General features: G+C 39.8%; 1 protein-coding gene across 6 annotated transcripts in view; it reads right to left on the bottom strand.

Moving 5' to 3' along the window:
* Nucleotides 1–24,955, bottom strand: part of TBL1X (transducin beta like 1 X-linked) — a 259,538-nt gene that overhangs the window by 18,728 nt on the left and 215,855 nt on the right. For 4 of the 6 annotated variants that reach the window (XM_064646579.1, XM_064646578.1, XM_064646577.1 and 1 more), the window contains 4 exons: nt 18,534–18,679; nt 15,422–15,671; nt 9,677–9,809; nt 1,925–2,066 (listed from right to left, as the gene is read on the bottom strand). In XM_064646579.1, coding sequence (XP_064502649.1) covers nt 1,925–2,066; nt 9,677–9,809; nt 15,422–15,671; nt 18,534–18,679 — 671 coding nt within the window. Of the gene's footprint in view, nt 1–1,924; nt 2,067–9,676; nt 9,810–15,421; nt 15,672–18,533; nt 18,680–20,208; nt 20,225–22,968; nt 22,985–24,955 lie in introns of those variants that run through there. The other 2 variants (XM_064646582.1, XM_064646581.1) reach the window with 2 other exon arrangements.

The following is a 24,955-nucleotide window of genomic DNA, read 5'->3' as shown; positions in this document are numbered from 1 at the left end:
CCAGACCAGCACAAAGGCATGTCTTGCTGTTTCTGCTGACTTAAAGTGAGTCTAGATGACTAGTTTAGATGGTTAAATCTATGGGAGATGAATCCAGTCTTTGGTACCATGATCTGAATAATGTAGAAATAACCTTTCTTACTATAACATAAATCACATAAATCAGACAAGAACTGATTCGATATCACAAGTGTGAAAATTTCACAGGGAAATATGATTAATATTGTGGTTCTAAATAAACAATAAAGGCAGATGTCATTTCTAGCTTCATGAATAGAAAATTAGGAAAAAGCTAAAATAATCCTTTGAAACATATGCCCACTCCAATCCTCCAAAACCAATGAGTCAGAGCAGTTGTAGATTTAATTAAAATGTATAATGATGATGGGGGAAAACAACAAAACCTAAGTCAACCTAATCTCACTGTGATATACTCTTATCTGGACCCCTGATGAGAACAAAGGTGTTAAGGGCAAAAAGGAAAGGAAAGCTCAGGGACTAGATATAGAGCTAATCCAAATGTGTTCATGGTAATTAACATTTTTTTGGAAAACTCAAAGTACATTGGAAGCATTCAAGTGTTTGAATTAGGAACATTTCCTTACTTTGAGTACTAGCACAATGCAAGCAAAATACTGTGATCAATGAAGTCTGGAAACGTAAGGAACTACTACAGGAAATATTAGACAATGCCTTATATGTTTTGGACGCCTTTTCTCATAACTGTTCTGCATCCATTGCATGTTTTCCTCTTTCAATTACTCTTTTTCTACTCCTCAGTTCAGTTTTTTTCAAACTATTTTTCTTTACCGTGATATCCATAGGAAACAAGTGATAAACATTCTTGAGTTTTATTTGCTTTGTTAGCCTACCTCTACTTTTTGTACTATTCACCAAGTTCTTTCATTGTGCAAATATAAAATACATAGGGGAAAACTACCTTGTGCAGTGGCCTTATCTTTTACTTTTGTGAAGCACCTAGCTCACCTGAAGGACAATAATATTGCAGTGAAGATTAATGAAATCTTGGTCTCTGGCCAGCAACTGAGACTGTACAAAACTGCTGAGAATCCTTTCTGGTTCTTAATTTTTAATCTGTTTTCCTATGAAAACAAGACTAATGTGATCACTCTGTCTGTACTAATATCAGCAAAACAGACAGAATGCAAATGATCTCAAGATTAATTAAAGTTCCTGCAGGGTCTTGTAAGCTCTTTTTACAATGCTTGGTGGCAGAAAGGAGACATGAAGCAGCCTTAAACCTGCCCAGGGGCACTGCCCAGTGTCCCCCAGACACTGGGGATTCTTAAAAATACCTGTCCTCTCTGCTCATTCTCTGAGCAGGAGCACGTTACCTAAGAGAAGAGGTTTTGCAGGATGAAAGTAAAAGGGATTAGGCAAGACAATTTCACTCAGAAGGTGAGTGGGTAAAGACAGAACAATTACACATGCTCCTATCAAGAAGAAAGAAAGTAATGTGAATATGTTTTGCTGTGCACAGCATAATTCAAATAAAAGAGGGTCTTGAGAGTCCAACCTCAGAAAAACCTTCACTGGTGCTTTTATCTCCTTACATGCTAAAATAAAGTAACTCTGAAATGCAAATACATTATTAATTAGGCTTCATTATTACACAGATTGCTTGCTTAATCTTCGTTCTTAAAGTTAACTTTATTTTTACCCATGCTCTTCAAATAGAGATACAAATATATAATTGTTAAGCTTGAAGATGGCAACAGTCCTGGAAAATTACAGCCTGTAGGGGAAAGTTCAGCTATTATGAGTATTTGAAACTGGAGGTCAGTAGGTTAGGAGAGAGCTTCTGGTCACCTCAGATACAAAAGATTTGGAGCAGCAGCTGTAATTGCCTCTGAATTAAATTTAGACAGTTAAAAACCATGCACAGTCTTAGAAGTTAGCTTACATTCCAGTCCAGTGAAGTCACATCCTTATTGCTGGGGACATCGTGTCCTCCTTCTCTTATGCAGTGCCTCAGAACTAGCTGAGTGGAACCGCTGTTGCTGTTTTCATTGAGATTCCATATTCTGGCTGTTGAGTCTCCGGATCTATAAAAGCAATTGTGGAGAGTTGAAAACTCCTCTTCGTGTCGACCCATCAAACTGTAAAAATTGCTATTTCTGTTTTCACTGAGAGAATATTACGGCCTTGTAAGAGACTGGAGGAATGGTTGACTGGCTCAAAACTACCAGGAAGTGGAGGGGGAGCAGGGTGAGCTCTGGGTAGGTGGGAGGGCGTGCCACCAGTTCCACACTTAACGGGAGCGGCTGACCGTGTGCCTTAAAGTTTGCCTAGTTAAGGTTTGAGAAGTGCCTTACTTTGTCTGGATGTTTTAAAGATTGCTAAGTTAAAGTTTGCCAAATGCCTTGTTCTATCAGAATGTTCTAAATTTTGCAAGTAAAAGTCATTGAACCTCCTGAGAATTCTGTTGTTTCTCCCGTGCAGTGCCAAGAGCAAATCCAACTACCTTTCTCTAAACCTACCGAGCAGACCGAGGCATCATAAGCCTTTAAAAAGTAATTTTTTCTTTCCAAATCCTTCTGCACTCCATATATTCTTTAAACAATGCTCACGCACATTCAAATTATATCTATCATCTGAATCCACGTAATAATTTGGTTTATTCAAAGAAGTTTTACCCAAAACACATACACATTCTACATTTTGCACTTCATTTTGCTTTAAAGTTAGTATCACCATAACTGAGATAGTCTGGGGCAAGACACTATTACAAACAAAACACGGAAGAGAGACAACAGAGACAGACACACACAGGCTGTGCCACGTGCCTCCTATAAAAAGTGTGCACATTAGCTCCAAAAGGCTTGCCGAGTCCCTGGTGTTCTCGGAGTTGCTGCAGGCTCTGAGCACAGTGTGACAGGACCCGCAGGATCAGCACCTGCAGAGCTGTGGACTGTCACCTTGGCAGCAGCCTTGGGGAAGTGGACCTCTAGCAGTGTGATAAAGGTGCTGCAGTGTCAGCTCCCTGGTCCTGCCTGGGTTCCTCTGACAGCTACTGCAGGAGCAGGAGGGGAACTTAAGGCTGCCTTTAATTTGTCCATGGCCCGTTCATAATGTACTTCTGTTCAGACAGACCGGAACACAGCCTTTGACAGAAGATGTCTTATAATACAGCCCCTCTGCATTAAATCAAGCTACAAAATCTAAAGATTAGGAAAGTAGAAAGGCAATTTAAATTATTTTTTAAAATCTTAATTTCATTTTCTAAATTCATGTCTACAGGGTCCATCGCTGTCTGTAGCTTGACTGCTCAGCTCATGTCTGAAAGTGGCAAAATAGCTACTGACATAGTAGAACAAGACAGAGACAGCATCAGGATTTCGATCTATTTTACAGGCTGATTATTTTCCACAGAGGTGTTTTTAATGCAGGTTGAAAACCTGATTTTGCTTAGAAAAACTTTTGAGGAGGAAGAGTTTATCATTATCTGCTTGTAAATAATATATTTATTTTGACTTTGCATAAATTTTTCTTCTAATGAAAAACATCTCTGAGGCAGAAACCAATTTGCAATGGAGTGAGAGTATGATTTCTAGTTAATTCTCTCACTCCCCCTCCTCCTTTTTTTTAAAACAATCAATAACAACAAAAATCAAAACAAAGTACCCTGGATTGCTTGTTTTGCCCAAAAGGCAATTTTTATTTACATGTAGGTAGAAACCTGGAGCAGAATTATACATCCAAGAATTCATACAGTCTAGATGAAATTCCAGTGTTCAGATACCTGTTGTGTTAGCTTTCCCTTTTTTAAAGTAATGACTAAAACTTCCTTTCCTATACACTAACAAGGAGGAAAAGTCTTTCTTCAAAGACTAAAAACCTGAGATCCATTTTTGCTTTGATAAGCCATGTTTTACTGAAAAGGAAATCCATCACATGTGAATATTAAATTTTCTTTTGGCCTACTAATAAAACATTTTAATTATTTATACTAAAAATCCCAGGTAAATTTTAAACACTTGACATGTCTTCAAGTGCAAATATTGACCATGCAATTATTGAACTTTGTTGATCTCTGTGCATTATTTTACCAATAATTTAGCCAAATTTTACACAAACAACAGTTAAACTGTAAAAGCAGAAACCTCTCTGCGTGTATCAGTGGCTCTGTGCTCTGCTGGGTCATGGCACGTGGGGAATGTGCCCCCATCGCCTCTGAACCTTTTGTGCCAAGTTGAGATGTGATGGCTGGCCAGGACTTTGCTTAGCTACTGCTGTACAGCCATTCTTTAATTTTTGGCACTTTATCTTTCATGTAAGTGATTAAAAAGTAATTCAAATCAGGGTAATTTTGGCCACCACAGAGAGCTGTGACTGTAATATAAATCCTTACTTCTCCAGAGGTCTGAAAAACTGACAATTTCACACATGTTGTCCGGCAAATTAACAAAGTTAATTATGAGACTCAGAAGTTAAGGAACATATTTAATTGTGATAATTAACAATAGTGGGAACATAAGTCTTTCAAGGCCTGTTTTATTGGTTAACATGCTAAGTAGGAAATTCCTTCAGTGTTGGCTTCTCCACTATATAAGACTCCAGGACAGTCCTGCCCTCATGGTAATAATCCAGCTTGTTATTGGACCCTGTGAATAAAGTACTCAGTCACTTGGCTATCAAATACAATATCCTATTTGCTAGTTCTAAAAGGGTTATGTTTTGTTTTTCAACAGTTTTATTTAGTCAGTTTTCTGGCAAGGCCTGGGCAATATTATTTTCCAGTATTTTAATTTTGTTTTTCCATTTTCTTCTTCCTAAGGCTACATAAGCTATTATGTGTCCCTGCAGAGAGGCTTTATAAGCCTACCAGTGTGTGGCAGGGGTATTTGTGTGTCTTCCCTTTTGTTGCTGGGGGAAAAAAAAGAGTATTCTCTGCTGTGAAAAATATTCTGATTTCTGTTGAATGATTCAATGAACCCTGACTTATTAGAGGACCATAGTTCAAGCAAAATTCAGTAAGATATTTTATCTCCTTAGCTCACAGAAGCATTTCTATCTGCATGATAAAGCAGCTCTTTCCAATATGCAAGTCATGAACACTTGAGCAGTAGGTATACTCATCTGCACCTTGGCAGAGTACTGCCAAATTTTAAGAAGGCTAGTTCGGAAAGAATTTTATTTCATGCTCTCCTGCCTGAGTATGTTCTTCAGCTGCAAGTCTTATAATCACTGTTATTTGGAGATGCAATATTGCTAATGTGTATTTAACACTTTTTGGCTCCAACAGATTAGTTTTAACTTTTTTATTTTAAAAGAGATTATTAAAAGCATAAAGGGAAGGGAACTCCTCATAATTTTTCTGACACCTAACTTTTCCTTAATAAAGCAGGTCTCCTAAAGTAAGTGCCTAGTCTTCCTAGGCAATCAGTACAGGGAAGTGCCTCACAGGTATCCTGAGGGAGATCTCTGTCCCACTGATTCTACAACACTGCTCCCTGCAACAGGTTATTCAAGTAGACCCCCCCCAAAAGCTGACCACTCTGCATTAATGCATTTGATGCACTGAGGAAAACAGTCCCAATACAGTCAGCTGCTAATGAATAAGTACTTACAATTAGCAGAATTAATACCTGGCACTAACATGGCAGGAGTGGTGTGTGAAAAACACCCTCAACCTGGTAATTCAAAAAGGTAATTTAGTGGATTCTAAACCACTGATATGAGTGGTTCAGTAACCTGAAGCGTTATATAAAACCCAGAGACCATGACAGCAGATGGCCCGGAAACATCTTTTCTTGCTTCGGAGAGACACAGTCATAACTGAAAGATCTTGGACAGCGGCTTTTACGGATAACTATTTTGCTGACTAGGGAGAGCAAAGGTGCACAGAGTGATTTGCAAAAGACAAAGTTCCTCAGTGTGAGAGAGGCTGGCATAGATCAGTAAAGACAAGCAAAGAAATCTACTGTTGGCTTTTGGTAATGAGGCCAGGTCCTTCTGCTTCACAGCTACATGAATTACTTGAAGGGTATGGCTGGATGTCACAGAACAGAACACACTCTTGGAAGCAGCAGTGGAACATGATGACAGAAACATCCTGAATTCAACAGGAAAAGCTTTTGGAGTTCAAGGCTCTAGCAGCCTTGACATTTACAGTCCATCCACTTCCACACTGGGAAATTCAAGCATGTTCAGAACACTGTGTCACTGGACCATGATGACCTGCGCAAGCAAACTGACAGGTTATTCCCTGGCCAGATTTTGGCTGGTTTTAATTAGCAGTCTTGCTTGGGGCCCTGATGTTCTCTCTGAATAACTCCTGGGCATGGCTTGGTGGTTACAATGTCCAGAGACGATTCCCAGTGTGCAGTTTGTTTGGCAGCCAGGGCAGTTTGCTAGCACAGACACCAGCCGTTTTGTGCCAGCTGGCCTCGGTGCCTAGGAATATTCCCAGGCATGGTTAGTTTACTAATGTGAATGCAGCTGTAATGGGTTTCTACAATACCCAGGGAACATAACCATCTGCAACAATTTAAATGTGTCATAAAATTAAAACTTAGATATTGAAAGATAACTACTGGAAGAAATCAGTCTTTGGACTTATGGTTGGCAGTGGCCAAATCTTGAGATTTACTCAAGCACCTATTTTTTTTCTTTTTTTTTTTTTTTTTTTAACCTGTCCAAAACACTCTGCAATTATTTGTTTTGGAATTTTGATTTCCTTCATCAAGGCTATATGTATACATGGCTGTATGCACACACTTCACTGTATTATTATAATGCTTCTGTTCATAACATCTAAGCATTCTTCTCATAGGCATCTGGTGACAGTCATGCCTTTCTTTGATAGCCTTTACTGGTATTTCTAGTCTCCCCATCCTCAGCTTTAAGGGTTATGGGTGTGGTGGAAGAGGAAGAGCAGCTGCAGAATATATTTTTTCTAGCTATTTGATCAGAGAAATTCCCGTCTCTATGTTGTATTTTGAAACAGCTCTTTGCAAAGCCCAGAGAGTATATATTCCTGTGCCAGTCTTTACACACTAAAAAATCAGCAACTGGGTAGATGAGACATTAAATATCAAAATCCCTTTCTCTCAGTGGGATACTCACTAAATCTGGAAACCAACGCTCTAGCTTTGGGTATTTCATACTATATTCCTCTTAAACAGCTTGCTTCAGATAAGGTTCTGAACCTGCATTATTCTTCTGGTTCTTTGAGGATTACATCAGGTTGCTGTCTAAACTGCTGCTGCTAATTGTTAGAAAAACTTATTGCTTGCATAACAAGGCTTGAAGAAAATACTTTGCCATGAACTGAGATTTGATTCAGCACTTTATGAACAAAACAAATGTGTTATTAATTCCTTTATTTAATAGTTAGGTTTTGAAATGTATTTTTTAAGACAACACATGGGTACAATCAAGCAGATGGGAAACCAGAAGAAAACTATGGACTGGGTAGCACAATATGGCTATTACAGAATCTAATAATTTGACGTTCGTGCGTCAGACTAACTGCGGTCTTTTTTGTTGAATCATTACTTTGTAAAGGGCAAACAGAACTGCAGCACACTGTAGATCTCTGGGAATTTCTCCCCCTTGTTCAATTGGTGCTGTAACACAGAGTTTACCTGTAGATAATAGCTCACACTGTTACTATACCAGACATCTCAAAGGCCTCTTTGTGCAGTGGCACAATCACTCAGCTCTCTTCCTCCAGTTTCATTCTCTTCTGTGCGTTCCATGCCACGTCAGTCATGTCAACTTCATCAGGCACTGGCAGCTGCCTTACCCGAAGGCTAAACTGTGTCCCTACTTCGTTTCTTATGAGCAGGATACAATCTGATCAAGATGCACATGCTGCATTGCTGTTAGTCTCCATGAGACACAGCATTTGACTGTACTTCGTAACCATGAGTATATTTATGTGCTTCTACAGTCAGTAGCAAAGCTTATTAAAAAAGACCAATTACGCTGAAGGGTAAAGCTTCATTACAGGGGTAGTGAGAGGGTACTCCTCTACCTTGGATATCTGACTAATGGTTCTGATTATCATCCTCCAGGTTTAACTGAAGCTGTGTAAGATACCACTGTCCCAGGGATCCATCTACCAGTGCTTAGTACTACTCTGAGGCAAAGTTAAACACGGACTGGTTCCTCAGTCACTGCACTACATACTCTGGTTTATTAAATGCTCCCCCATTTAAACTGTGAACACTAGGACTGTGAACCACAGATTCTAGGGAAGCAGTCCAGTATGGCAAGCACTGACTTGCTTGAAATGAATAAATGAACATACTTAGTGCTGCAAATGCTAAAAGTACTACCAGGCCTGAAACAAAGCATTCCAGAATGAAGCATATTCAGCAGGCTTCTGGTTTTCAAGAATTCAGTTTGTTGTCTGAAATTATTTTTTTGAAATTTCTATCTTCACTCTCTTAGAGATCTCTGCTGTTTATCCAAGCTTGAATTTACTTGAATTTTCTTTCCCATTTACACAATAATTCCTTGTTCTCATGTATTAAGTGAATAAAGACAAGAAGACTATTCTGATGATCTTGCAAAAAGCTGGAAATAAAATAAGGACTCTCCTCTTCCTTGTGAGAAATATATTCTAATACTGCTAAGTAACATTGAGCAATTTACCTGGTCTAAGTTAGATCAGCTTTCCTCCATGTTCCCAGCTAGATTTCTTAAGTTTAGCCTTCATGTTAAGGTTTAACTTTAAGCATGACCAAACACAGATTCCAACAGTGCCAGCACGTAGCTCTTGGGGTATGTTTACAATTGTACTTTTGTTTGGATCAAAAGTGCTTTTTGTAAGTCAGTCTCCTGACTGATCCACTTGTCATGCTGTGGTGGTCATTGCTGAGCAGTCCTGTAGAAGATAGACTGGACTCCCTTCCGATGACACTAAACCAAAACATTTCCTCAAACCTCTCCTTAATCAGATCATTGGACAAACTTAGGTCCAGTCTGAAGCCTCCCATCTCTATACTTTTAGAAAGAAAACATGGATGCCAATGTCTGAGATCCCAATGTGAACCATTAACCAAGAGCAGTAGATTACACAAATTTCAAATATTCTAGGAATTATCCATAGTGATTTAAAAAATATTTTAAAAAATTTGACTGTATTCAGGGCCACAGAGTGCACGTCTTAAATGTAAAAATGCTTCATATTCTGCATCATCTTATAATTTCTTAACTGTTACACAGGTACAGTATAGTATGGCCAGTCTTCGTGAACGAAGATTTGGGAAAGGTCATTACCCTTCGAGCCTGCGGAGTGGATTTTTTAGGTGAGACACAGTGTGCGTTGAACTGAGCCCACCCTTTAATCCTGAGGTTCATCTGCCGGGGTCGAGCAAAGCTTGGACGGTGGCAGCGAGGTCCTCAGGACGTAGGTTTGTTTAGAGTGACCTTCTCTTAGATGGATGGCCTTACAGGGCTGACGAGCTCCATCTGCTCGGAGGGGTTCCCTTACCGGGAATCGAACCTGGGCCGCGGCAGTGAGAGCGCTGCATCCTAACCACTAGACCACCGGGGGGCCCCACAGGTACAGTACTGCTGAAAAAAAATGTGCTGCAGGCCGAAAAAACAGCTTGGAGAATATTCATACCCCCAATACACCTGCAAGTTCCTGCATTTCTAAATATACTCTCATTGCAGAAGCTGGCTTCAGTCATGGTCTTACCCAGATGCTAACAGGTCACTGACAGGGTTCCAGGCACAGATGAACACCTCTGACTCATGGCCCCGAAGGACTGTTGCTTTGTTAGGAGGAATTTCAACATCCCCATCAATTTCCATTGGCTTTGAATGATTATCTGTGAGGAGACAGATCAGAAAAAGTAGTTTACAAGATGCAGTTAGGTCTGCTTTAAAAACAAGCTAGCTACCCATGACCTAAAGCTTACATCAACATATAAATAATACTCTGTGTTGTGTCACGGACCATATTACTCTATTTTCTTCCCTACAGCAATTCAAATTTCTGACATTTCCTCAAAATGTAGAGCTTTCTAAAATATTTTGTATCAATGCACGTAGCTTTTCTTCCCCAAAACAGTCAGTATTTATTTCAGTATAGTTTTTTTTTTATGCTGGCTTCATTAAAAATTACTTACAGATTTTTAACATACTTTAAAAAAGTAACATACAGCACGTACATTTTCTTACACAGTGTCCTGTAAGTAATATGTGTGCTACTCACAAAGAATATACCAAGAAAGGATCTCATTCCAAGAGCATGGCAGGGAAATGGCGAGTGATCACCTTCTCATAATACATAAAAAAGGTAACAAATGAGTCTTAGATGTTACAGCATATGCATGCTGTAACTCTGTGGTTCTTTAGACTGCAGTCTAAGTAACTTTGTTTTTATAAAGCTTTTTTATTTCCTTAACGAAAAAAAAGTGAATTGTAAATGATGAATTTCTCTTAGTAACCATTCATTCCAACTTGCATCACCAACCATGTTTTTACTCCAGACTTTCGCTGCTTCATTATAAATCTTCCTCATTAAGCTCTAGCTACACTTCCTGGCAGCAACACAAGATTATTATCCTCTGCAAACAAGACACCAACCAAGGACAGGTGACACACTGAAACAGCAGACAGCAGATGCTACACACAGAAGTGTGGCCCATTTTGCAGGGAGCAGACCCAAGAGTGGGTAGCTGGCAGGCTGAGGCAAGGCAGCCTCCTGTTACCTAATCAATGCTTTGGCCAGTTGATCTGCTCTGACTGATCAAAATGCAAGTGCTCTTTCTGGATTAAGTCTTTTAGTTAGTCATTCTTTAATCACATATGGAGATCCATAGGTTTGCAAGTAGAATAATTATGCTCTCTTATTGCCACATGTTTATGGCATTTAAAATCAGCCATCTGTCCTCATACTCCTGCTTTGCTGAGCTGTTGCCCATCGACTGGGAAAACAGACTTGCATGACACTGCACAACTGCCATCCAGATTTCTACCCTTACCCGGGCTTTCAAATACCTTGTTTGTCTCCGCCTAATTTATGCTGAGTCACACCAGTAGCACTTCTCATTGCACATTTGGTCAAGTACCCTAAAAGTATGTCTGTGCCACATCTACGTTACAGACAGAATGGAATCTACATGTAATTCAATGAGTTGCACAGCACTGAGTATCAAAATCAGAAAACAACTAACAGTAGTTTCACACCCCATTTCTAATTAAAGATACCTGTATTTTTAACTACACTTACTACCTATGGACTTGTTGCAAAAATTAAACATTAGAAATGCTTATTTGTAAAATCTATAACTATGCTGAGCCCATTCGTTAATCACTGTCCTTGACAATTCCCTATGTGTATGACTACTAAAAGTAATACTGTCAAGCTATACCAGTACTCAAGATTTAGCCTGACACTAGCAGCTGGGAGCTTTGATGTGATATTCTGAGCAGTCAGGCACTGAAGAACAAGCAATGCTAAAACCCTCCAGAACATACAAGCCCTGAACTCGCAATCGTCTGTTTCTCAGCACAGCACAGATTCACCAGGTTTAAAGCATATTTTCATGAGAAAAACAGCAGCATGACAATGGTTATGCATTCATCTGTGTCCTGTTCACAGTGTGAGCTGGAAGCTGGGGGTAAATCAAGAAGATATTTCGAGCACTTTAATTTGAAAAATTTAAATGAGATGCTACTCTTACAACATTGGATCCTACTGTTACCTGCCTGGCTCTAAAGGCAGGTCTGCTTTTCATTCTCAATTAAAACCAAACGACAGCTGGGAAGCAGCATTACTCCAAGGTCCCAGAGTCAAGAGGTGCTATCAGAGCAAAGCCATCTGATACTTAGAAATATTTTTTGTTTGTAGATGGCCAGATGGAGGAACCTAGACACACACTTTGAATGTTATTAACTGCTGTGAAAAAAACCCTCACAAATAATCATGCTGTGAAAAAGAAACCTTGATTAGCTGATACTTGCATTAGTACATGCAAGAATGACTGGCCTCTGGGAGCAAAGAAATACCTGCAGGATGATTTTGTATTGTCTTCCAGTAATGATTTTCACACTACAGCCTTCGTGGTTCAGGAGAAAAGATGGGAAGATGAAGAGTCTTTCAGAAATCATTTGAAAATGTTCACATTATATGTGTTTTCTTCCTATTTTCATCAGTAGTCAGCAACATTCATATTTAGAGTGTTATTGTTCAGCACAAAAGTTAAAATGCCCCACTGAACAAACAGGACAGGTCAGGCTTCTGTGATACTGCCTCAGGCTCTTGTCAGATTCAGAAAGACACTAGCAGTATACAATGGTTACAATTATGATAACACCAAAAAACTGCAGCAACCCCTGAGCACAAAATGGCACACTCACAGGAGTGACAAGCTCCTTACACAGCACAAGCTCTTGTGAGCCCTGGTCTCACCTGAAAATTTGACTTTCCTATGGATGCAGCCACAATGTGTGCATGGGGAATGACAATAAATAGGGGATATCTAGTAACCATCAAGAACAGGCTTCTTTTGTTTTAAAGTATCTTCAGAGCAGAAAGTATTTGGTTAAGAGGACATTTGCACAAAACTGCCTCTGAGAGAGTCTCTAAAAGAGAAGCAGAAGTACAGCAGACCCTCACAGGTGAAAACCATAATCTTCAGGTCACAGAGAGGAGGATTCTGTTAACACAAACATTTTCTAAAGGTCAGAAGATCTCTGGTTAAGTCTACACCATATTCTAATTTTTTTCCTCAAATGTATTAAAAATTCCAAATAACTGGAAATCAAAAGTCTTATTCCCCCAAGCTATTACAACTGAAGTTGTTTTGTTTTTTTTTTAAATAATAATTCAAAACACTGGTAATATTAACTCTCTATGTCCTCCAAATAAAAAAAAAAAATAAATATATTTTAAAGATCTCCCAACTGCTAACCCTGTCTTTTCTCAGGAAATGTGGTTTTTTCACTTGAATCTTCAACAGGTCTTTCATTGAGGTTGTTCTTTATGGCTGTAGTTACAAAGGAACAGGGCATAGTCCTCTTTCCAGAGCTTTATTTTTCTTAAACCCAAGCCAATCTTTGCAATTAATATGAAACAAATGACACTAAAAGTATTTGAGTTCTAAAACAATCCAAAGTTTGGCTCCATTTCTAGATGTAGACTTTAATTTTTTCCTATAATATTTAAAGTGACTTAAAACTGAAAACATTACTTGGGAAGCAACAAGAGAAGGCAGAGATTTTTTTATTTAGTATCTGAATCTGCACCTCAAATTGTTGTTATTTTTGTTGTCTCTTTCTTAAATCTATCATTTTATACGTGTAATACCACATACAAAAATAAATCATATTATATTAAATATATTAAAACTTTTTTGGAAAGACTTACAATGTCAGGGAGAACTCTGTGCCAGAATAAATGCAAACTAGATAACTTCTCAAAGACACCTCTTTCACCTGCCTTTTTATGACAGGTTGATATATGGGCGACTTCCAGGTAATGACTAAGGATGCTAGTTATCATTTTTCAATTTCACATTATTCAAACCCATCCTAACACATGCCCGTTCTATGGAATCCAACAAAAGTAAAAACTTTTGGTTTTGGGAAGGTTTGGGAAGTTTCTCACAGCTTTCATATCAGCAGTCTTTTCAACCCAGTAGGTCTCCCAGTACTACTTTTTTCTCCCAGGAATAGTCATAAAGGACTTTTCCTTCTCAACATTCCAAGAAAAGGTCTGCAACTCTTTGTGAAAATACTTCTACTAAAAATAGGTGTGAGAATCATTAATGTTAGGTCTGAGAAATCAAGGCTTAGAGTGTGGCTATAAACCTGAACTGATCTTTAAGGCTTTCCTTTTATTAATTCATTAATAATGTATGTTTCTTTGGATCAGAAGGAAATAAGTCTGAATGGTTCTCTATTTGTGATAAGCTGATAATCAGTTTTCTACCTTAAGAACTTGTTTTTTCCTGGTCCTGAGATAGTAAGACATTCTCCAAAAATTTTCATGTATCAGCTGAAGAAATGTGTCAAAACCCAAAATGTCAGCGTTTGATACGTTTAAAAGTGCTTTTTTTTTTTTACATTTGGTTTCTCAAATGAAAAATGTAATTTAAATAATTGCATTTTTACTGGGGAAAACTATCCTGTCTAACTTGAATTCTCTGAAGAAAAACCTGGTTTGAAAGCATTTTCCTCGCTCACCCACACAGGAATCTAGTCAGATCAAAGAGAAGATGGAGACTGATAAGGGTATCTACACTGCAGAACAAACAAAATCTGTTACGTGACTACAATCCTGACCTGTCACTTGTCTAAGCCAAAGAGCTGTTGGGACTTCACAAAACCTGACATGCATGTTCCTCTAGAATTCCCTAAGGAGGCAAGTGGGCAATAAGGTCTCATTTCAGAAGTTAGGCAGTACCCTAATAGGACTTGCACACAGAAACCAGAACCAGTAATCACATCTGCCTCACAATGTTAGCACATCATCAAGATCTAGTTACACAAGCAGGCATGTCCACTCCATGTTTGACGTCTGACTTTAGATGTCTAAGACACGAGTGCAGTCTCCCTTGGTCATACGTGAGCAAAGGTGAATTCAGAGCTCTTGAGAACTGACTGTTCCCACAAACCAAGGAAATCTCAGGAAGGTAGGATCTTCTATTAGGTACCTGCAGCAAACTGTATGACTAAGCATGTGCTATTAAATAAAAGGCTGAGGAACAATTTTCCTCTGTGCCTTCAAGACAGGTTGGGTGCATCCAAGCTGTCTCCTGGGAATGGTCCTTGGCACAAGTGCCTCCTTATCCTGTGCTTGGCAATGCTGTATAGGGACGGACAGTTGGTACAGTCCAAACTGGACTAAAGACCATGACAGTAAGGCTATGGATAATCCCATGCTCAGCCCCATTATACAAGAATGGAAGCTGATATAGGCCAAATTGGGCCAAAGACCATGCCAAGGCAATGGATTCTCATAAGACAGTTACTGCACAAGGCTACACTCTGGTCATACTGTATTTACACAGATATGGCTTGTAGGTCCCAGCCTCTCAACCCATTTTTCTCCTAGCCTGGCCAAAATGACAAGCTTTGGCTACAGCTTGTCCCAAATTTTATCAAATATCTAAAAGCACCTATAAAGCTGATAATATCAATAAAACCTGCTCTAAGGAGAGAGCATAGAGTTCCACTTCTTGATCCTGTCTTCAACTTGCAATTCTGAAGACATCTGAAGTTTCTGGATTCTGAGAGGAGACCAGTAAAGCACAGCACTGTGACACGAAACGTCACTTTTACTTGGCAACCTTTCTAGAAATACCCCGTCCTGCTGAAAGGACTGCCCTTAGTTCTACCACCTTGCAGAAAGTACGTCTTGCAGCCCACCTTGCAATTAAGTACAAGAATATCACTGAAACAAAAACTGCCCAGAAGTGGCATATTGTCTTACTTATTGCATGTGCCCCATTCTCCTCTCCATTCACAGTGGCTTCTCCGTTCTTTGGTGTGTTCTGCTGGGAAACAGCGGTCGTCGTTGCTCCTGCTGTCGCTGCCGTTGCTGCCGCTGCTGCCGCTGCACTGGCTTGTTGCTGAGCGAGCTTCTCTCTGAACGCTTGCTGTCGGGTCTGAACAACATCAGGCATCACCGCGTCTATCAGAGACAGTGATTCTATTGGCCTGCCGTCAAATACTGTACCATCCTGCAGGGAAAATGAGCAGAAGTGAAACCCCAAGTTTAGGATCTTCACCACTGAGGCTGGCAAAGAGGTAATGATGCAGGGAAACAAAGCTAGGTTGTGTGAAGATACTGCACTTTGACTTATCCAACAGTGCCACGTGACTGTGGACCGGCTCTCTCTCAGATCCATGACGGTGGTACTCATGGTCCACTTAGAAATCTGTTCAGTAAAAAAGTATTCTGTTGGAATTTTATAGAAAATCTAACCATATAAATGCTTTACAGATGCAACAGAAATTATGCTGTGGGAAAAAATATGTCTGACAGATGACAGAAGGTTTCAGTTTGTTTTCTATTTGAAAAAAGGAGTCATGGCTAAAGCCATGACAAAGGCAAACAGACTTTGGTTAAACTGTTTGTCTTCCTGCATTTGCAGGAGCATAGGAATGGAATGGAAGAAGCTGATGAATAATGAAACTCAGCCAAAACATGATGTATGCACAAATTCAGTGGTTTCTTACACAGTGTTCATCAGCCTAGCACCACACGTTGCAGCTGATTTCACAGGACAGCCTTCCCATTATTTTTCCTTTATTCCACTACTTTTATTCATAATAGTAATGACTTTCCTTTTGATTTCTGTAAATTAGGCTTCAGATTTAACAACCAATTGAATGAATTTTTAAGGGCTGTTTTTTTAAGACTTAATACAGACTCAGACCAACAACTGCTGTATCTACTTAGCTTTTCTTCACTTTCACTCTCCTATTAAATATAGGAAAAAGATTTTAGAAGTCTTTATAAAGTGTCATTTTACCAATCTTCTGCAAACTCCCTTTAATTCTTTGAAACAATAATGGCCCAGCAGTGAAAGATTTGTGCTTGAGAAATAGCAGATAAGATTAGGGTATGGATAAATGATGTAACTGGTAAACAATATAATTTTCAATAGATAAAAACAACTAATAAGGAAAAGTAGCTGTTTGCCTGACTGCTATGCTTCTGCTGGACTAGTGATTGCATTACCCCTTAAAATTACAATATTAAGATAATACATATTTGTTTCCTCATAGTGAAGAAAAATGAGGAAAGAGTCATCAGACAAGAAAAATATCACCTCCCTTTCTCCTCAACATCTTTTTATGTAAATGTCTCTGAATATTGACTCAAATCCTTGCTGCGCAGTAAACAAAAGGTTTGCCAATGGATTCTGCCATCTTATATTTTCAACTCTAAAACTGCTCACTGGACTATGACTGCCCTCAACATACCACAAACAATAATTTTATACACACTAGTTTACAGATTATACACTAGTTTACTGATTACTTGCCACTCAAGTAATACAGGTAAAAAAGTATATATGAAGTATAAACGTAGCCCTTACTGGCATTCAGTTGTAGCAAAAATGGCCTTTGCTTAGTTGTAACATATTTAACAGGATGTATTTGAACAGAACCATAGAGTGGCTTTGGTTGGAAAGGAGCTTAAAGAACATCTAGTTCTAACCCCCGCCAATGGGCAAGGACATCTTCCACTAAGACGAGGTTGCTCAGGGCCTTATTCAACCTGAATCAAACCAGGATGAGAGCAACATAAACTTTAATGGTGACAACAGGCCTATTTTTAGATTGTTCTCTCAATTTAGGGCAATTCTGAAGCTGGACCCATGAAAAGCAGGTCCCTACAGGTCTCATACAACCTGAACTGATATAGGTGCTGTTCACAGCTGAAAGTTTCTAACTGTGTGGCTCCAATTTCAGGCATGGGGCAAAATGTTAAGTAGCAGCAAATTGGGACAGCTTCCTAACACGGGTTTGTTATTACAACTGCATCAAAGTGCAGCCTGGCACAAATGTCAAATGTCATTGCCCCAATTACAAAATAACACATACACAAATCTTATAAGTGATTATCAAGTCATAAAAAGAAAACCACACAGAATGTTTGGATAAAAACAAGAGTTTTCAAACTACACATTGCAAACAACACCACCTTTTCTCCATTTTATATCCCTTTGTTCTCACCCATGCTGTTCACATGCTACATTCAGGTATAGAGGAAAAAGCAAAAGCTTTTTTGTATTAATGTTTATTACAGATGTCTGTCATTCACAAATATGTATGGTAAATATTTTGTAAAGCAATGCTTGCTTATCTGTCATGCTTCACTCCCTCTCAAAGCATCATGTCTTTAAGGTTGGCGGGGCAAAAACACTGGCTTTTCCCACATCCCTTCTTTGTTTCCCCTGGCAGTTCAAGGAGGACAGAGACACTTTGTGGCTGTTTGAACAATCCCCACAGACAACCTGCACCCCAGACAGAATCAGAATTTACACACACCGGTTTCACCATGTACAGGATGCCTGGTCTTATATGATCTGAGTCAAAGTCATTGAAATCACTCTCCAGTGACCTCCATGGTTTTTTATCAGGCTTCTCATGGCTTGCAAGCAGTGCTGCCTGCTAGGAGGTGTCAGGGAGTGAAGTTTTAACCTACACTGCAGGTTTTCCCTGCCAAATTCTGCTGTGACCTTGAAAACACAAGGCCGTAAAAACACAGATGGCTTTTCTTGTTTGCTGCAAGAACCTGTGCACCCAACATCTGTTGACTGGGGTAGGAGAAACACCATTAATATCCATTTAAACAGCACAAAGAAGGCCTCAATGCCACAGCTAAAAACTGAAATATGTCTCAGAGCTTTTCAGCTCTCACCTGGGAACGGGGTGAGGTACGAGGAATAAAATGAAAGCAGATCAAGAGAAACTGGGTACCAGTGGTTCATGTCTCTGGGCTGTTGGGACGTGTTGCTTGGCACAATCCAATGTGCTGGCCAGTGGGGGCAGTGGCGGTGGCACAGGGGGAGGGGGTTGGTGGTACTTACTTCATTGATGCTGATCTCAGCCTCCACATACTGGAGCCCCTTCTGGAGGATGGAGATGAGTGCGGCAGGTGGCACTAGTGTTCCGTTGATGTTGGACTGGCTGATGTGGCTCTCGATACCGAAGGTAAAGGCCGAGTGGGAGAAACCTGAGAGCAGGAAAAGGAAGCCATGACATGAAATCTAAATGCACCAGTCAGATACACCTTCATGGTCTAAAAATAATTCTGTCCTGAGATCTGAGAGACGCTGCCGTGTAAGCAGAAGGATGTGGGCTGGCGGCACGGAGCCGGGGAGGTCATCCAGAGCCATCCTGACCACCCATCCCCCACCACCTGGGGAGGTGTACAGAAATGGAAATGCAGGCAGACAAAAATAACTGCACTAACTGAAACAAAAAAACCCCCACAAAACACACGAAAAACATCAATTGCCACAAGGGCAGGTCCAGCTAAAAAAAGTCTCCATTTCCCTTGCTGAATTTCAGTGCTGGTTGTTTGCTGAAGCTGCACACTTAAATCCCTACCAGCGTGCAAGTTGTACAAAATCCAGGCATAGATGCAGCTGACACAGGGGAGACATTCCCTTATACCAGGGATTTCAAATTCTCTCTCGTATATATGATGGGCAGAGCACTACCATTAAAATGTGAAACTACAGAAAGACCTAATTTCTGTATGTGAACAGTAACAGCAAAAGCAATTAATTGGGATCTGCCAGGCAGCACATGACAAGCCAATGTGGCAGCCTGTATTTTAGCCAGAAGTCTTTCTCTTCCCTGTTTTATTTTTGTCATTGTCTGAGTAAATAAGCGGCAGTGAAGGTGATGGCACCAAAAATCAAAGGATTTCAGTGGACAAATTTTAAAGAGTGTTGCCTTAAATGCTGGCTGAAGCTGCTCAGAACTGTTGCTGGGTATGAAGGCGAGCGCTGCAGAGCAACTGCACGTAGGGGCAGCTGTGGGAGGGGGGAGGGGGAACAGGATGTAGATATAACTGTAGGAACCCATTTATCATCACACTGTCTCCAGAGCATTAATCTAACATTAAAAGCCTTGGGGAAACCACCCATGCACTGTCTCAAACAGGAAGAACCCTCACGGTCTCCACCAAATAGACAAGAAAAAAAAAAAAGGCAAAAAAAAAAAAAAAGCAGCTTTCAAATGAAAATACTGCCATTAAATATAGCTGTGCCTCTTCCCCTTGTCAAGAGTAGTTTCATTTATAGTTTTGTCCGTTAAGGGATTTCCCCTATATCACTGCAATGTCCACTTGTGTGCAGGCTGGGGATGTGATTTTGGGCTCGTGCCACAGTAATGCTTTTTTTCTCTTTTCAACATCCTTTTTGCAGCTAGTTCAATTATGAACATAGATAGCTAATAAAAACAAGCTGAGAAACAGAATGCCTCCCACCGCAGGCATTGAAACCGAGATATGTATTTCTCTGTGATTCTCCCCTTCCCCCCACTACACATTTTATTTTGCTGCTGCTTTTCTCTTTTTCCTGGTAACAACCCCCATCCTCTCCCTTCCCAACCCTAACTTTCCTTCCTGGCACACTCCCAGTTTTGGGGAATGTTTGGGATGCTTTGGACATTTTTTAGGAAGTGGCAGGTCTGCCTATCAACAGAATTATATAGGATTACTAGGCATGAAAATAAAGCACAGAAAAAGCTCACCTGAAAAACTGCAGTATCATTTATCTAATCCCTGGTCCAATTCTTATTCTGTATTGCTCTTTATGACCTGGTCTAGTTTATGAGCTGCTGGACCCCCTGCTGTACCCAAAACAGACTATAAGATCTGCAAGGCAGTGTTTTCCCTTGTTGTTAGTTTTGTAGGACATCTAGGCATGTTACTGGGCACCACAACGAGGAAGAAATCAAGTATCGAGCATACACAGCCTGCCTCTGAGAGATCCAGGGCCTGACCACTGAACACTGAAATGTCTGCGTATATCTATAAATACATGGCATGCAACCAACCAGAATTAGAGAATCAGATCCCTCTTAATTTATATTTAACTGGTCTTCAATTAATCAACAACAGTAACAAAACTTTCTTAAAAAAGAATGGACTTAAAAAAACACGACAGATAAATCAGCAAGTCTACATAAGAATGAGAAAATGAAGCTGTTGTCCCAAGAGCACTGAAGGTGGCTGCTGAAAATCCCAGTAGCTAGTTTGTAAGTCACCAGCTCAGCAAATTGTAACATGGTCTCTGATTAAAACGACAGGTGGAGGGCATAAAAATGGCAATCAACAAACATGGATAGAAAATGAAAAAAAAAAAAAAGGAAAATCATGACTATGGATCTATGGTAGGCATAATTTTAACCATGACTTTTTACCTCTCATTATTACATTTGGCATCTTACAGACTTTTTAGTTGTCTGCTGCCACATATTAAGTCCTTTCTTTGCCAGGGGACACATGATTATGGAACACAGCTAACCTCTTTGTCCAGTACTGAGTTGCCACGTGCCCAAAGAGCAACACATCTCACCTCACTGCATGTGAGAGAAGAAACTTCTCAGTACAAAACCCAGTTGTGTTATTGCAACAAATCCTGTTATCTTACTGTTTCTCTTGATGCTAAGAAACTATTACCAAAGCACCTGTTAGATGAAGAAACACAAAACTTCTGGGTACACTGTCGCTGAAGAGCAACCTCCAGTTGGATCTGAGAAGATCCAAATACTGAAACATCAGTAAAGCAAAACTGTTTAAGTGGGTGCTGCTGGACATGGTGCTTCTCACCACTCTTGAAAAAATCCTCCCACACAATTGTAATTAAAAGAAAAACACATCAGAAACATGCTAACCAGTCCTCCAACTGACAGCTAATTCCCTCTTAACTTCTTGTATTACTGTAGCATATATAAGGCTCATATGAAAGTAGACTGCTTTTTATAAGTAACACACACAGTTAACAACATCCTCAATGAAGCTGTACCTACATCAGTTTTCTGGTAACACTGAAGAATCACCTGAGCTTTACCTTTATAGTTACCAGATATCATCAATGTACAATGAAATGCAGAGCAAAGTTGCAGCTCTATAGTTCAGCCTTACAAAAAGGTGATTTCCATTAAACAAAGGCAATTTTTAAAAAATGTTAGCTTGCTAACTTGGCCCTCCTTCTACTTTCATGAAACCACACCAGGGATGCAAAGCTGAAACACAAGCACCACCCCCACTTCCAGTCTGTCAAGGCAGTTGAGGAGCATGAACAGAGACAGAAGGTGCTCTGTAGTCAGGATCTAAGAAAGGATGTGGTAGGGATGACGTGAAATTACAGTAGACACAAACTGAAAATGCTGTAGCAGCAGTGAAATGAATGAAAGTTGCAAATCTGTGTCCACATGCATTCTTTCTCATAAATTCTGTCATTTTGGTGACTGTAATAATCACTCTATAAAACAATAATTTCTATTCAAATAGTACCAGTAAACAAAATCTTAATGTAATAAACCCTTTGAGGACACATGCAATGAGACTGAGCTTTTAAGGTTAAAGACATAAACGCAGAGGGCTGAAGAGGAGAAAGCACGGCCACACACTGAACAGGATTCATAGCAGTGACCCAGACAATCACTTGTGCTGTGACATGACCAGTGCCCTGAACTGCATCTTTCAGAAGACTTGAGAAAATGCTTCCAGGTTTTTTCTGCCTTAAAAAAGATGAGAAAGCAGAAACCACCAAACTATGCATAATCTGTAAATACATTATTATACATGAAAAATATATCCAAATGAACAGTGAAGATCTTGGGACAATCTTGGTATGAATGGAAGTGATCTATTACCTGCGGAATAGTTGGGCTTGAAGCATTTTATAGAGCATAAAAGCAGAGAGGAAACAATGAACGAAGAAAAAATTACTTAAATGACCCCCTCCACCCCTCCAAAATTGTTATGCAAGTCAAAAACAGACTTGAAAACTGAGTGGAATTCCTCATTGGGAGTTTCCCACACTTTTTTGTACTGACAGTGGTAACAGGTTCCGGTTCTGTGCTGCATCTTTTCCCACACCGAGGTGTCTGTATATACTCTCAGTGGTACATACACAGCCATTTGGGAATTCTTGCCCTAGGCAGTGCCAAAAAATGCATATGTAAGACTGTGTTTTGCAAAATTTCACTGATAGGTTTTGCTATAACTGCAAAAATGGAGATGATAGAGATTTTTTTTTCCTTTGACAGCTCCTTTTTCAGTTAAAAATGGCCTTCCTTTAAAACTAGATTTGTCATTGATCATAAAATGACTAAATTTTATTTAACGAACATAATGATGTTCTGCTTGTTTGACCTGCAGGCTACGTAGTTTTAATTGTTTGCAACATGCCTGGCTCACAGCAGAAATGTAGGTGTAGGAAAGACAACTGGGAAGCCACGCAGCCTGGGGAATGACCTGTCTTCTCCAGAGATGTGCCTCACCTCTTCTGGGAGCAAAGCGTTCCTCCTTCTAGGCTCGCAACTGGGGTGGTGCTGAGTATTCCCTACACCAGCTCATCTGGCAGTTGCAGCTCAGTTAACTGACACCCACCAAGTGCTCCTTTCAGTTTCTGATCCTTTTAGCACCGCAAAAAAAATCTTTTTCAAACTGCAGTCTTGAATTGTTACAGCTACAGCACCTACTGCCGTGGTTGTACAGGTGAGGGGAATGACAAAGAGGGGTCTGTGGAAGCAATGACTTCTAAACTCTTGCAGTCTTTGCTGGTTCCTCAGGAGTTGCCTTGGGGATGCCCTGATGAACGATAGTTAAGTGATCTGTAGAACACTGTGCAAGTTTTCTGTTTGTGAACTGGACTTAGTTTTCTCTGGTAAATCCAAATAGTATGCCGTTTAAATAATTTTTGAAAAACCACATGTTTTTAAGTTCTTCGCAAATTACTCAGTTTAATCATTCACACTGTAAGGTCCTTCACTGAAACATTTGTTACTGTAGAGAATAATTATGAACATAAAGTTGCCTTTTACACACACCTCAAGTATCTTTATCCCAACACTGAGTACAAATCTTTGTATAACTAATGCTCAGTGTGGCCCTCTGTCTTGGAAACTAGTGAGATTTCATATGGAAGTCTATGTCATTCCTTCAGTAAATTTTCCTGTTTCTTTAACTCAAGCACTCCAGACCGAGGTTTGCAAATACAGACATCTTAGGTTTAATTTCTGTAAATGACTAAATTAGTGATGTTATTACCTCAATAAAAAGGGAGGAGAAAAAAAAGAGAAGGCATAAACTGTCTGACAATCCCTTCCTTTTCTCTAATAATTTAACCATCTCCAGGTGGAAACAACCAGCACATTTTATTTAATTGATTTCTCTGACATTGTGTTTTCCTTCTTTTTGGGAATTCCCAATACAATCTCCTCCAACCCTCACCTCTGAAGTAACATAGTGTTCTCTTTTGAAGTACAGGACACAGGCAGGTTCAGGATACAAAAAAGAGCAAGGCTTTAGAACTTATTAAAACTTCTAGCTCAGTAGAATCAACCTGCAGCTGCTATAATGGGATCCACTGGCAATCTTGAGTTTTCCAGGTGCACAAGTGCCTGTTTTCTTAAGTAAGTCTTGTACCTGGCACTACTGCTTAGACTTTGACCAAAGTACAATTCATGTAAGAATGGAGGGCACATAAGAGCTGACTACAGCTCTACAGGCTGCAGGGGAAAACAAAAAAATATGGTTGTGAGGGGCAAAGGAAAGTCATCTGTTCTGACTATAAATGGGTATATGGGCAAAAATCCTGGGAAATTTAGACAACATCAAGTAGGAACAATCCACTGTGTTATGAGTCAAAAGAAAATCACATGCAGGAGGAATAGACATCCCCACACAATCCCATCAGCTGCTTTACCACGTTACCAAACTCAAGTAATTCCACAGCTGCCTGCACAACTGCTTGCCAAAGAAATCAGATGCAACCAGTCGAAAAACATTCACCTCAAGTTTGACATCTGGGTCTTGAGAGTGCCATCTAAGCAGTTAGGCAAAAATGGAAGAGTGGTGCAATGTGGTGTTCTGAAATAAATTAGAGCCCAACCAGTGCAGTTGAAAAAAAATCCACAAAAAACGCCAGTGAAATATGACCACTAATAAAGTAATTTCCTCCAAATACTAAAGTACAAACAAAACAGTTAATGTTAAATTAAGACTTCCGTAGGTCTAGATTTACCAGTGTAGAGAAGAGCAAGGGACATGTAGCACTACGGGCAGACTTGAATGCAATGTCTGGATGCAAAACCAGAAGCAAACAGCTTAACTTAGAGCAACTATATTTTCTTAATTGGGGGCCTAATGCTAATCTAGTTCCTCAGGTAAATGATGTAATTTCTTCCCATGGCCCAAGAGAATTACAGTGATGCTCTTCACTGTACTTGACTGCAGCTACCATCTTAGCCTAGTATTCCTCCTTCT

The sequence above is a fragment of the Pseudopipra pipra genome, chromosome 2 (assembly GCF_036250125.1).
Source record: "Pseudopipra pipra isolate bDixPip1 chromosome 2, bDixPip1.hap1, whole genome shotgun sequence".
In the NCBI taxonomy this organism is placed as follows: domain Eukaryota; kingdom Metazoa; phylum Chordata; class Aves; order Passeriformes; family Pipridae; genus Pseudopipra; species Pseudopipra pipra.
Note: the sequence above shows the minus strand (reverse complement) of the source record. Positions and strands in the feature narration are given on the sequence as shown.